This window comes from Protopterus annectens, chromosome 1.part0 (assembly GCF_019279795.1).
Source record: "Protopterus annectens isolate FY-2018-M chromosome 1.part0, PAN1.0, whole genome shotgun sequence".
Lineage (NCBI taxonomy): Eukaryota > Metazoa > Chordata > Ceratodontiformes > Protopteridae > Protopterus > Protopterus annectens.
This window is the reverse complement of record NC_056725.1, coordinates 454,916,873-454,929,940: the sequence shown is the minus strand read 5'-3', so window position 1 is coordinate 454,929,940 and position 13,068 is coordinate 454,916,873. Positions and strand designations below refer to the sequence as shown.

The 13,068-nt window shown below is 39.8% G+C and overlaps 1 protein-coding gene across 2 annotated transcripts in view; it reads left to right on the top strand.

Annotated features, from left to right (window-relative positions):
• The window catches only part of LOC122792825 (MAD2L1 binding protein), a 201,898-nt gene extending 191,926 nt beyond the window's left edge, over positions 1–9,972 (top strand). The window contains exons 3-4 of one of the 2 annotated variants that reach the window (XM_044060396.1): positions 9,268–9,513; positions 9,604–9,972. In XM_044060396.1, the coding sequence (XP_043916331.1) occupies positions 9,268–9,513; positions 9,604–9,798 (441 nt within the window). In that variant the 3' untranslated portion in view covers positions 9,799–9,972. Of the gene's footprint in view, positions 1–9,267 lie in introns of both variants that reach the window. The other variant, XM_044060388.1, reaches the window with a different exon arrangement.
• Positions 9,973–13,068: the final 3,096 nt, after the last annotated feature.

Sequence of the window (13,068 nt, the reverse complement as noted above, 5' to 3'; positions counted from 1 at the left end):
TTTTTGCTGATGCCCCACAAGTGGTCTATCCATCAGGTTGTTATAGCAAGACTTTCCCCGTTGTTGGGCGAATCTTTGCTGCAACCTCTTGCATTGCCAAGTAGTATGAAATGCATCCCAGAGATTGCCTTAGCTGGACGTGGACCCCAGGTCTCATCTGTAGTTATCCCCCACCAGGTTTGTCTTGTTTCAAAATTTCTGGAGAAGACAAAGCTACACAAAGCCAAGGTCATCCTAGTAACTTCCTTTTTGGAAGAACACTTGGCGTTCTCTTTAAGATAGGCCTCTGAGGCCTGCCAGCAGACTACGTAGTTGTTTTTCTGGCAAGTCTCGCCTGGATCTTCCCTCTCTCCTAACTAGCCTCATGGTTTCTGCACCTCTTATGAAGGCCAGGGGCCTTTCTTTTGGTGGTCTAAATTATTTTTTGTGCTTAGAGGCCAAATACAAAGAAAATTCACAAGTTAAAATGGACTATTGTTTTTGCAATTTGGGCCATTGCGTAGGGTATAGATTCCTTCACAGCCCCAGTACCACACATTTTTGATTTATTTGTTCGTCTCCTTTAAAGTTCACCTATCAACCATTTCTAGTTTGAAGGCTTGCAAAACATTCCTAAAGGTGCCTTTCTTTTACAGCCTCTATTCAAAGACATTGCTCCTTGGGATCTGTTTTTTGTGTTAGAAAATTGACTCTGCCTCGATTTGAACCTGTGGCTATAGCAAAGTTTAAATTCATATCTTGCTAGACTTTTTCTGGTAGCTATTACCTCAACCAGACTTTTTTTTATGAACTACAAGCTTTGTGTATTGTTTTTTTTTTTTTATTTGATGTTCTACAAAGGCACTTCACAAGAGAACCAATCTTCGTTCATGCCTAAATTAGAGACCAATTTAAATTGATCTATTGATTTACCGGATTTTTTTTCCTAATTATTCAATTAAAGGATACTATTTTTGCACTGTATGGATGTCCATAGACAAAATCATACTTTACATTCGCAGAGCAAAGTCCCAACATTTTGTTTCATATAAACATAACTCAGAACCCAGGGATCACCCTTTCAGGACCATAGCCACAGGCTCAGTCTGTATGTGAAGTGGCCACAACACCAGTATTCTTTAAAGATGCTTCATAGGTTGATATCAGGGCATTGCTGAACACATACTTTTGCAAGACCTAATTGGATGCAATCTCTGTGCACAAGTCTTATGATTCTGCAATAATCCTTTCATGAGCATTCAGCCAAGAGGTTAAACTTGGTTCTCTCCTTCCTCTCAGGTCCATTAAAGATCCTTTGCATTAACACTTGCTTTATGCCAAAAGACATTACAGAAGTAGCATGAACCAAGCTATTTGGGTTCCATTTTTCACACACACACCCCCAAATATTGGGACGTGGTCTCACTCCCTAGATGTAAATAGCAAATTGAGGTAGTACATGGATAAACTAAACTTTGCAGAAAGTTAAACTGTTTGTTTGTCTCATTAGCAGAAAACCAAATAAGGCTGGTCAGTGACATAGCAACCATTTTGAAGTGCCAAGCATATAGTCTTAACTATAAAACCCATGGCAGAACCTTGCAGGGAAGATCAATGCTGCACTGTGTAAGGGCCACTGTAGCTACTACTGCTTTCTTGAAAGGGGTTAGTGCCCAAGGCATTCTAGGAGTAGCCAACCTGTTTTTCAGTTCACACCTTCTCAAATTCTTCGGTTAGATGGTTATTTAGGGAAAGGGTTGAATTTACCTCTGCTATCCTAAAGGGCACCTTCCAGTCCTAGTCTGAGCAGTGAGTCAAACATCAACCTTATTAGAAAAGTTGTTGGGAGTTTTTTCTACAAGTTATGACTGCAGTAGTTGATCCATAAATAGTATTGTCAAGTTGCTTGCAATCTACTTAATTTTGTATGTTCGTGTGGTTACCTTTGCAGCTAGTTTCCCTCCTTCCCTCCTACTGCAGTTGGACCATAAGGTGCATGTATGGGTATGCTTGCATCTTTCCCTCCTCACTGTCTTACCTTGCTATCCTTGTCTCCTAGTTCAGATTCCCTAAGGTAAAGGTTCATATTCTCTATGCCACAGGCTGCACCCTAGTATTAAGGCAGTGCAACAAACCCTGAAGGCATAACACTGCCCTGTTTGAGAGGCTAGAATGCTACCTATACTTTTTATATACCTCTGATGCCTTTTTATGTGCCATGTAAAGTGACACTAGCCTGGACAAGGGGGAAGGGTTGTTAACTCTGAGTCATGCTGAATGTCAGGTTTGGCCTGCAGCAGACATCCTTACAAGTTATAACTACCATAGTGACTGCACTGTAACACAGTTGTACCTTTAAAGTTCTTGACAGATTTTTTTTTAATGCCCATTATTTCTCTGGATTAAAAACAAGTGTAACTTCCTGCAACAGATTCCTAGAGTATGTGGATTTTCAGCCGTGGGGAAAGACCATCCAGTTTCCTCCTTCAGGTGCTCAAAAGGCATTTCATTAGAAAACTTCACTCTACCACTTCTGAAATGGTCTGTGCATTCCTGGAACATAAAATCTTAATTCTGACCCATAGGATGTCTGCCTCTTTCCCCAAATAAAAAAATTGCCCACCAGGGATTTTAGGCCCAAAAGGTTGCCAGAGGAAATGTGCTGATTTAAAAAAAAAAAAAAAAAAAAAAAAAAAAAAAATAGAAAATTGAGGAGCTACTTGTTGAGTATTTTGCAGGCAGAGAGCATATGGGTTTGGTGACCCTGCAAGAATTTTTGCCAAAGAGTTTCTGCTTTGACTACTCCAGATCCATTAACTCAAATATCCACTTGTCTCTGCCCCTTTAGAGGCAGACAGCAGGATTTCTGACTCAGTAGTGAGTCAGGCCTCAAAAATGGAAAATTCATTGCAAGAGCCTAGGAGTTATCACGGGGGGTATTGAGTTCTGACATTTGTAGTTTTGCAGGGTTTGGTATCACCGCAGGAAAACTAGCTCAAGCATGTTCCTAATTGGGCTCCTTCCTCCTTGGGTGTTAACAGAGGAGCAATATGAGCCACTACATTGCCTTTGATTGCTGCTTGCATAAGGACATACAGCAGAGCAATGCAAGACAGCCCCACCGACACCTTCCCTGCTTCTGTCTGTTTTGGCTTACAACCAATTTACCAGAGAGTATGCGGTGGCATGGCAAAGGGTCAGTTCCTCCTCCACTCCACCTGCAACTAGATCCTCTGCCTTGAATACCGCCTTCCAGCTAAGAGGAAGAGGAGACTGACTTCCCAGTCTCGATCAGTCCTTGGTAATGTGACACACCTGACTTATTCTGACTGCTTGACCTCCCCTTTGGACTCTGGATGATAAGGATACTTTCCTGTAGTTCATTTCCAGAGAAGCCTCATTTGGGTAAACCTTTTTAACCCTATGCATGAGCATTTTGAATGAGTTATCCCCTTAACTTTGAGTGGACATTTTGGATAAGTATTTGAGAGAACTCCGATAACGCATACATGGTATCTAGATCTCTTGGGCACAGATGAGCCAAGGCCCACAGCCAGTTCTCTCAACAATACAAGCTTTTAAATAGGTTTATGAGCGTCTCCTTCTCAAACCAGAATTTCATATATCTTCCTCCCAAAAATGCCAAACTGGTTTTGTATAGTTCATGTGAACATGCATATAAAACCAAATTGCAAAATCGTCTGATTTATAGGCTGATTCAAAACTGGTTTTAGACCTTCACTCCCTCCAGTGAGTGGGAAAGCAGGATGCTAGCTAGCATAGCAAGATGTGCAACTTATCCATTTCAGGAACTGGAGCTGTAAGTACTCTGATCCGTATAATGCATAATCAGAAATAAGCTAAAGCAGCCTATTTGACCTGTGTGCTATCGGAGGAAACATTAAAATAACATCTTTGTAAGTTAACTCGGACTTAAGTGGAGAAGCACTTTATAAGGTGCAACTGATTTTGTAAATATTTGCACAAGATGGACAGCCACAGGACCTATGGTACACTAGTAGATTTGGCTGAGAGTTCATTCCTTACCAGAACATGTTACAGAGCAGTCATTAAATGCACACCTAGATAAAGTATTTTGGGTCCTGTTATAAAGTATTGATAAAACTGGGTCCTGTTATAAAGTATTAATAAAACTGGAAGTAAAGACTGTGTAGTCTGTAAAGCACTTCTCATCTACTCCATTTCCTAAATATGGCAATGACTAACCAGGTAAGCAAATTTCCTTTCGCCACAGGTACTGAAGGGCAAAAATAGTTAACTGAAAACTGCTAGACACTAATGTGTAAAGTGCAGCTTTCCTAGTTGCTGGCAGGCTGCATTGGAAGTGCCTAGAACTAGGAGTAAGGAAGAAAGTCTCTTCAGTTGAACAAGAAATGCAAATTCTGCCTTTCTTGTTTAACTGAAGGCATTTCTCTATGTTTAATGTGCTTAATCTTGGCACAAAATTCTGCATATTCAGTACCTTGTAAATTACAGAGAAAAAAAAGCTGTGTGTAGTCTGCCTTTCAAGTTGACTGCTTGAAAGGGACAAGGCGGCCCACACAATTATCACTACATGCATAACTAAATGGTGTAATTTAGAGTTAAAGAAGGGCATTTTTAAAGTGCATTTAAAGAAACATAGAAGGAAAGTAGAGGAAAGGGCAGACTGCGAGGGTAGGACAAGGGAAACAGAAAATTGTTAGTAATTCCACAACTTCCCTTTTCTCTCCAAAAGTTTTCTTCCCCCTTCCCCTTACATCTCGGATAGAAAACTATTTTACTGAAGTAGTAGTTTGTCTTGGTACAGCGGTAGCGTTGTTACCTCACAGCAAGAGGTTCTCCCATTTGATTCTCGGCTTGGCTTGGGAGTGCCTTCTGTGTGGAGTCTGCATGTCCTCCCCGCGGCTGGGTAGCGTTCGAAAGACATGCATGTGTAAATGGGCGGCCCTTCGTTGAAGGTTGGGAGTCGAGCTGGCACCTTGGCGTTTCGTAAAAATCTACTGCCGATCATTAGTGGACCGGAGTTCCGCTGTGGTGACCCCTTACCGGGAAAAAGCCTTAAGACAAAACAAACAAAAACAAAGTAGTTTGTCTTTGACTTCACATTTATAGGTAGGGAGAAGATAATCCTCATTGTTTGCAAAATATAAAGGCTTAGCTCTACCAGTTCAGGAACAACTGCTTCTTTGTGGAGCCATAGGAAGGGTCTCTAAACAGGAAGGTAGAGATTAAAGGTAAAAATGTTGATCTTGCAGACTGTCCAACTGCTCATCCAGGATGCACTAATGGTGACCTTTGATAAGAAGGACGTTTACTTGTACGTCTCCATTTACAAGGAACACAGGTAGTGATTACATTTTGTTGCCTATAAGAAACACTACCAGTTCACTTTGGAATATCCTCTTTGCTGAAAACTATAGGCAAAGACCTGGCCCCAGACCCCCCCCCACTTCAGAACCAAGGGGATTTGCCTATTTACCCCAACTTGGAAGATTGTTTGATCCAGGCCTGCTCAGAAAAGGACCTCCACAGGTCCCTTCATTGTATCATTCACTTCTGACCAATTTAAACAGCTACTTGTACCTGCAGAAATATAGCTGCTATCCACATCCATCAAGGCATTTATAGATTGTACCTACACCCCCCCCAAAAAAAAAAATACTCCTTTGCCCAGTTAGCCCAGAAGATGCGCTTGATAGCAAGGGTGCCCCTGAATGTATTAGAATACAGCTGCATCCATTTTTTTTACCTTTAGCTAGGCTACACAAGAAAAATAGTGGTAACTCAAAACCATGCGGGAGTAGCACCATCACAGTCTGTGGAAATTGCTGTCTGTGATCCCCCCAGTCTGATAGGATTACATTTGGCTAGCAAGCACAAATTAACCCAGTGATGCACTTTTTTGGTCCCAAACATCAGATTCTGAGCACAGATACCTCAGACCTTGCTGGCAGGACACAAAAGGTCTACTTGAAGATGTTTGAAAAGTGGGACTGTTAAAACAAATGGGCAGTCAAAAAAATCTGAAAAATTCTTATGGCCTTGATTTAAGCACTGCAGATATTCATGACAGTGTGGCACCAGGGACCACTGAAGATGGATATACATTACCACTATAATATAGTACATCAGCAAATGAGAATGAACCCTTTTAACCCTTTGTATAGTCCCAATGCTGACATGTGAAATGTTCTCAGGGCAGACCGTTCACCTCCAAGCCCCAGACTGTCTAAGTGGAAGCTGGACAATCAGCCCCTTTTGAATGTTAATTGATATATGGATTTCCAAAGATGTATTTTTTCCCTAGGATACCACCAACTAAAAAAAAATACTGTATCAGATACCCAAGATAGGGAGGCCAGAGCAATGAATGTCTTCTCCATCATGTGGGTCAGGACCAAATACAGATCTTTGTTCTCATCCTTCAGTTTACTTCCAGATGCACTTCTGAAAATAACAAACACAAAGACTCATTAATAGCTCCGTTGTGACCAAGATGAGTCTTTCTCTTATCTAGTTCATGAGTGAAAAGAGCCATTGCATCACCTAAATCTAGCTGTACTAACAACAAGAACTATCCTTAATGCATTCTGCTTTGAAAAGTCTAAGATAGCTACACAGGCAATTGTTACTTAGTTCCATTCTGGGATAGTTTCACAAAAAAGTGGTTTGTATTTTTGCAGGCCAGAATCCAGCACTAAGTCCTGCATAGCTATGCAAAAAGTTATCCATGTGTTGCATTAGTGACCAAATAAGACTACTATTTTTACTGCGTTTATTTTAAAATATGTCGCTGAGCATTTTGAGAGCAGGTTTATCTTTTGCTTCAGCTCATTTGTTTGTGTTTATTAATGAGAGTGGAGTGGTAATTCTGCTGGACGATTTTCAGACAACCAAGAAGTATATAAAGATTACAAAAATAAGTATAGCATGAGAAAACCTTTAACATTTTGCAAGAATGTGTTACGTAGGACACTAAATGTTTATAATGTTCAGTATAAAATGAATATAGCATGAAAAAACTACATTTGCTACCACTGTAGTGTGCTTTTGTGTGGACCTTTATCATACCACTTGACAGTAAAGTAGTCCTTGAAGGGATTCCTCCACTTAAGGTCACCGAGGAGTCTCTTCTCCTGTTCCTGGTACTTTAATTTGATGAATTAGAAAACTGAGCTTGTTGCACTTTGAACCAGTTAGTTCAAACGCTTTGAAAATCTATTTTCTAAGACTGTTCTCTGTAGCTATTACCTCTTCCAGGAGGGTACGAGCTTAGAAGCCTTGAAGTACAAAGAGCTATTTAGTTTTCCTACGCACAGGGCAAGCATTAGAACAACTCCTCCTTTTCTTCCTAAGGTGGTTTCAGAGTTTGCTTTAAATAAGACTATTCAGTTGCCAGTCTTGTATACTAGATCTCAAAACAAAGTGGAAGGAATATTGTATTTGATGGATGTGCACTGATCATTAAGGCATTCCACAGAAAGGACTAAGGAATTCAGACCTGACTTTTGTGTCGGGTAGATAAGGCCGGCCTGTATAAAAACGAGCTTTAGCAAATTGGCTGGCTGACTGCAGTACTTTCTGCTGTGACCAGCATGGTAAGATACTAGAAGAAGCAATAAATGTCCATTATTTTAGAATAGCTGCTTGTACAGTAGCTTTTTTAAAAAATGTATATTAGCTTAGAGTATTTGTGAAGCAGCTACATGGACATACAGTGCTCGGAGAAAATGCAGACTAAGTTAAAGATAGCCTAGCCCATGGACATGGCTTTCCACTGCAGATGTTGTGGCCTCCTTATAGCCACCTCCTGCATCTGGACTCAGACTATTACTCTGTTTACCAGTTGTAATGCAGCAGTGATCTTTGTTGACCACAGCACATCTGTGTGAGTGCACACATCGTAGCAGTAGATATTTAAATAACAGGCTCACTGCTGCAGTATAGGATATGATCTGCCATCTGTGTACTTGGTGTATTGTTTTTGAGGTTGATGCCATACTTCATATTTTTTTCTTGGAGCTTGGGTAGATGGCCCTTCATAACCTCTTAGGGCTGTCCCTTCTAGGCATCGGACATAATCTGACATCTCCCTTATAATGGATCAGAAGGGCATTGAATGGCCATATTATGTCTTGCCACCAGTAGTCTGTTGGGCACATTTGGTGATTTCTTACTGCAGAAGATGGTGTAGTGTGCTCTCCTTTTTCTACAGAGCATCAGGTTAATTCCTTCAGAATAAGGGAGTGGCCAGCTTCTTTCTTGGGACATTGGACAGGATTGACAGATGTCCACCTCTGAGTAGTTCCCATATCTAAGAAATTCTATTACAACAGTGATTGTGCTGTGTGAATGTCTACTGTTGTGGAGGGCATATTGATACCAGTATAGTTTAGTGAACCTTTTTCAAAGAAGATGGTGTAATTGTATGAGGTGCAAGCAACAGCAGGATATCCCAGAGGACTGGCTTGTAAATGGTTCACTTGTATCAGTGCTGTACCCTGATTAACCAATTTAAATAATTGGTAGATGCTTTCTAAATACCCAGAATACACACTTCCCCTTGTGGTGAAGCAGATATTCTTTAGTATTGAGATTTACATCAAAACCAGACTACAGGTGGGTAGAGGCTTCACTACTTTCAGGTCATATAGACTTGACACCCTTAAGGGCAGTATTGAACTGTAGTCCAGAAATTTCTGTTTAGAGTGAGTTGGCCTCTGAGTACTTGCATACCTATTGCATTACTACACTGACTTGACATGCAAGTTGTTTGTTGGTGATTTCTGTGTCTTTTGGATTTGGGTTGTCCCTCAAAAACAGAGAGCTATAGAAGAGAGACTGATACATGTCAGATAGCTGCAATGGGATGTTTACAACCTTGTGGAAACATCTGGCTGTTGACTGATACCTGTGGACTGTAGAATGTACCATTTCTGCCGTAATAACTGCTTCAGTAAGAACAGACTAGACTAAGATATCCTGTTGTGGCAGTACCTTTTGGGACTCTTGGGTATTGAAGCATAGTGTTTATGTAATAGTGACATTCTGTGAACAGTCTGCTGTCCTCTTCACTCCTGAATTGTGTCCAACACATTTAATATTGCATTTGCCATTGCTACTATTTAGGTAGTGGATGGTATAACTGTCCTGCAAATGTGTGAATACTCTGAGCAAGCATACTCCTATTGACCTCAGTAGTGTACTTTGGATATTAATTTGTAGAAGCCTCATGAATGAATTTGTAAACCTTTTCTAATCAGAATTTTTCTCTTTTCATAATAGACAAGAGAAGCGACAACACAGAAGAGCTCTTGGAACCTAGATCGAGATAGCAAAAAGCAGCAGAAGGTTTTGTCCGAGTTGGAAGAGGTGCTTAGTAACATTGAGACGCTCTTTACGTTGACATTTGTTCCCCGGGTTCTTATCTTGCTGGGAGGTAGTGTGGTATGCCCAAAGGAGATGTATGAAATTGTTCTAGAGGGTGTCTCCCTTGGAAATGGTGAGGAGAGCCTTAAAACATCCAGCTGTGTACGTAGAATCTTCCATGCACTCTTCATTGCAGATATCTTCAGTGAATTGAAGACCGAGTCCTTAATGAGTGTGATGGTTCTTTTGCAGGGTCACAGAGACTGTGGGACACAGTGGTTCCGTCCTAAACTGGATTATAAAGTTCCCGCCAGAGGTAAAAGGTTGACTATCAGTTTGTCTTCTAGTGGCACAGACTTTGGTTTATCCTTAAAACAAGCAACTCCAGATTCTGATAACTACATCTGGTTCCAGGCACCAGTGACTATTAAGGGATTTCGTATGTGACAATATTCTTCTGGCAACTTGGATTTTTCACCAAATGTTTTGGTTGTACTGCATATTTCTTTTTTGAATGTGGGAATGATTATAACCTTTGTTGCATTTTGTTTCAGAACACACTGTGCACACAACATATTGTGATGTAACTTATTGGGGGGGTGCATAATTTGCTTTGAATTATTTTTGTGCAGTTTACTTTCATTGGTACAAATGAGCCTCTATGACAGTAGTAGCTGTCAGGTGTGACTGGGTTTCTAGTAACTTTGACCATTCTTGCCCTCATCAGTGTGTTATTTTGTGGTAAGTTGCATAGCATTTGCCCCCTTGCTCACTCTTGGGCTTTGTGAAGTCTTAGCTCTCACTTTTTCAATAGAATGCTTTTGCAAGGAGCACATTTCTGGTGGCACTTTCATCCAGGGTATATACATTGATCCTTGTGGAGTTGGCCAAAGTGAACTGCGTAGCTGTTATGTTTGGCAGTGGGGCAGTGCTTTTCTTGACTTTTTCCACATTAAGATATGCACACTATAAAAAATGGGAGAGAATAAGTTCAGCCGAGTTTGAATGTCTCAGGACAGACTGAAGCCATCATTGCCAGCTAATGCAGCCTGCAGTGCCATATGTGGTCACTCAGAGGCTTGCCAGTTGTACGAGTGGAGGAAAGAAAGTTACAGATTATCGTATTGCAACTTATTTTTGGTCACTGGTTGTTTGAGCCTTAGCATTAATGCTGTAGTGACAGGTTTTATTAATTTTTGAAATGCAGACATGTTATGGTATACTGCCACTCGTGGTGGGGTTATCCACCTAGTAAACTGTCAACAAGTTTTAGTTCTTACCTTGCATGACTTCAGAAAACTCTGAAGTCTGCAAAACTAAATGCAGATATTAAAACTAAGGACTAGGAGACTCTTTTGGATACGTCTTGGGCCACCAACCATGCTACCATATCCAACCACTATTAGTGCATGCGAGCCTTCACATCCATACTGCTTCAGCACAACAGTTTGTGTCTCCTCAGTTGCTTTTTTTTTTTCAGTATTATCTGATGCAGCACAGGTCATTCAGTTTCAGAAAAAATACAGCCAATCAGATGTTGTGTTTAGCCATACTGGACAGCAAGAATAACAAGAGCTTTGTCTGAGACACCTAGCTGTTTGATTATTAATATCCCCAGTATGCAGATGTGATATAGGGTGGATATAACACTGGAAATTTAATGAAAAAATCTGGTACCTGCGGCAATACTCTGGCCAAAGTACACCAGGATCACAGATTTCAGCATCAACTTTATATACCATTTTATACAATCAATTATCAATCAATTCATCATTGATGCAATCTCTATTAAGAAAAAAAGACCTTAATTGAGTGTAAAGTCAAAAACAAAATATATGATGCATCATAAGATATTTTTAAGACACTAAAACAATTAAATCCAATCCAACAATAAAAAAAAAAACTTAGATCAAGATAAATATTATTATAATACATAAATAAATAAATATAAAATAAATAAATATATAAATATATGGATATGTTAGTAAACCTGCAGGCATCATGTTCATTACCAAGGCAATCTTTTGTGCCACTCCTCATTTTTAAATGTGGCATTTTTCATTAGGTCCCTGGCTTTTACTAGGTGCTATACAGCAACCCCCAAACCATGAAAGCAGTACAGGCCATCGGGCACAGGCAGCAGCCAAGGCTCGCTCCAAAACCCCCTGTTGCTGGTAGTTTGCATTGATACTTGCATTGCACAGGTATCAGTATCTTACTTGCTGAGGGACAAAGAGGTAGAAAGCTGACAACTTAAGTGCCTGATAACATGCACACATTATGAAATTTGCTTATTGATGGTGATGTGGTGCTTAGTGCCTCCTATATGCATTTAATACTTAACTTCATAAGTTAAGATAAATTGCTAAATTATTTTCTTGTGCAAAAATGAGTGTTTAAGATAAAGGCAATTTGATGAATTATTTTTGTATAAAAATTAATGTTTAGGATAATTGCAGTATTATCATTGTGCAAATATTAGTGTTTAGGATAATGGGAGTTTGCTAAATTATTATTGTACAAAGATTGTTTACAACGTTGGCAGTTTTAATAATGTTTAGTTTAATGGCAGACACACAGTCATACAACCATTTTCTGCTACTTTTCTGGCTAGTGGCCTAGCCTGTCTTGTACAGCTTTTACTTTCATGGGAAGTATGTTTTATTACCTTGCTGTAGCTGTTGTCATTGTAGATGGTGGTCTTGACAGTTACAGCTATTAAATATGTACTGTATTGCCTTAGTGTGTGCACTGTTTGTAGCTGTAGATGGTATGAACAGTGCAGTAAGTTATAACGTCTTCACCAGCCAGACTGCTTCTCTTGGCTGTCAATATTTCCTTTTGCCTGTACTGGTCTTGTGCTGAAACCCTGTGCTCTTGTTGGCACGTATGAGCCATTGGTGGTGGGGATACCCTTTTCATTTCTTGTGATTTCAAACTCATTGGTAACTTGGTGATGTTTTTTTAGCTAAGATCAGACAGCAAAACTATTCTTCAAATTCCATTAGTATAACAGCTTTTGGATTATTTTCCCACTGTTTTCTAGTGGTTTGAGTGGGGGGTTGAATCAAGTTTTGTTTATAATGTGTGTATTTCCCCATAGAAAAGTATGATACACAAATTGCACTAAAAGGTTGTCATACAGAGTGCCCTTTTTAATGGTGCTACAAAAGTTAGGAAATTGAAAGCTGTACAAAACTTTATTAAATTAGAGACCTGAATGAGGGGAGGGACTGAAATCCATCATCTCTTAACTGTCTTTCATTTTGTAGAAAGCTCCTGATTTTGCTAAAGTTTTTTGCCATGTCTCCTAAAATTTTTGCTTTTCTAGTAAATCATGGGGTATTAAAGTCCTGTCAGTAATGCCAGACAGAGTTTCATATTTGCTATTCAGAAAATGCATGTTGATGCAAACATGTTTTCTTGGCATATTTTTTAAATGAATTAGAGCGATATCTACAAATGTGTGCCTGATTTTTGGTCCTTTGTTTCCCCATTATTTTTGACTTTGTCTAGAATTCCTGAGCAAAGAAGTTGAGAGCTGTGATTGAATCTAAAAAGGTATGTTAGTTTAAGGAGCCTAAAAAGTCCTTCAAGTATTGCTGACGGGCCAAAAACATGGAGGAGGAATCTGCTTATGTTTTATAAAAGAACATTCAGTGGATTGTCCTGTACAGGGAAGATTCCTCCCATACCACGGCTGCCTTAAGGAAAAGG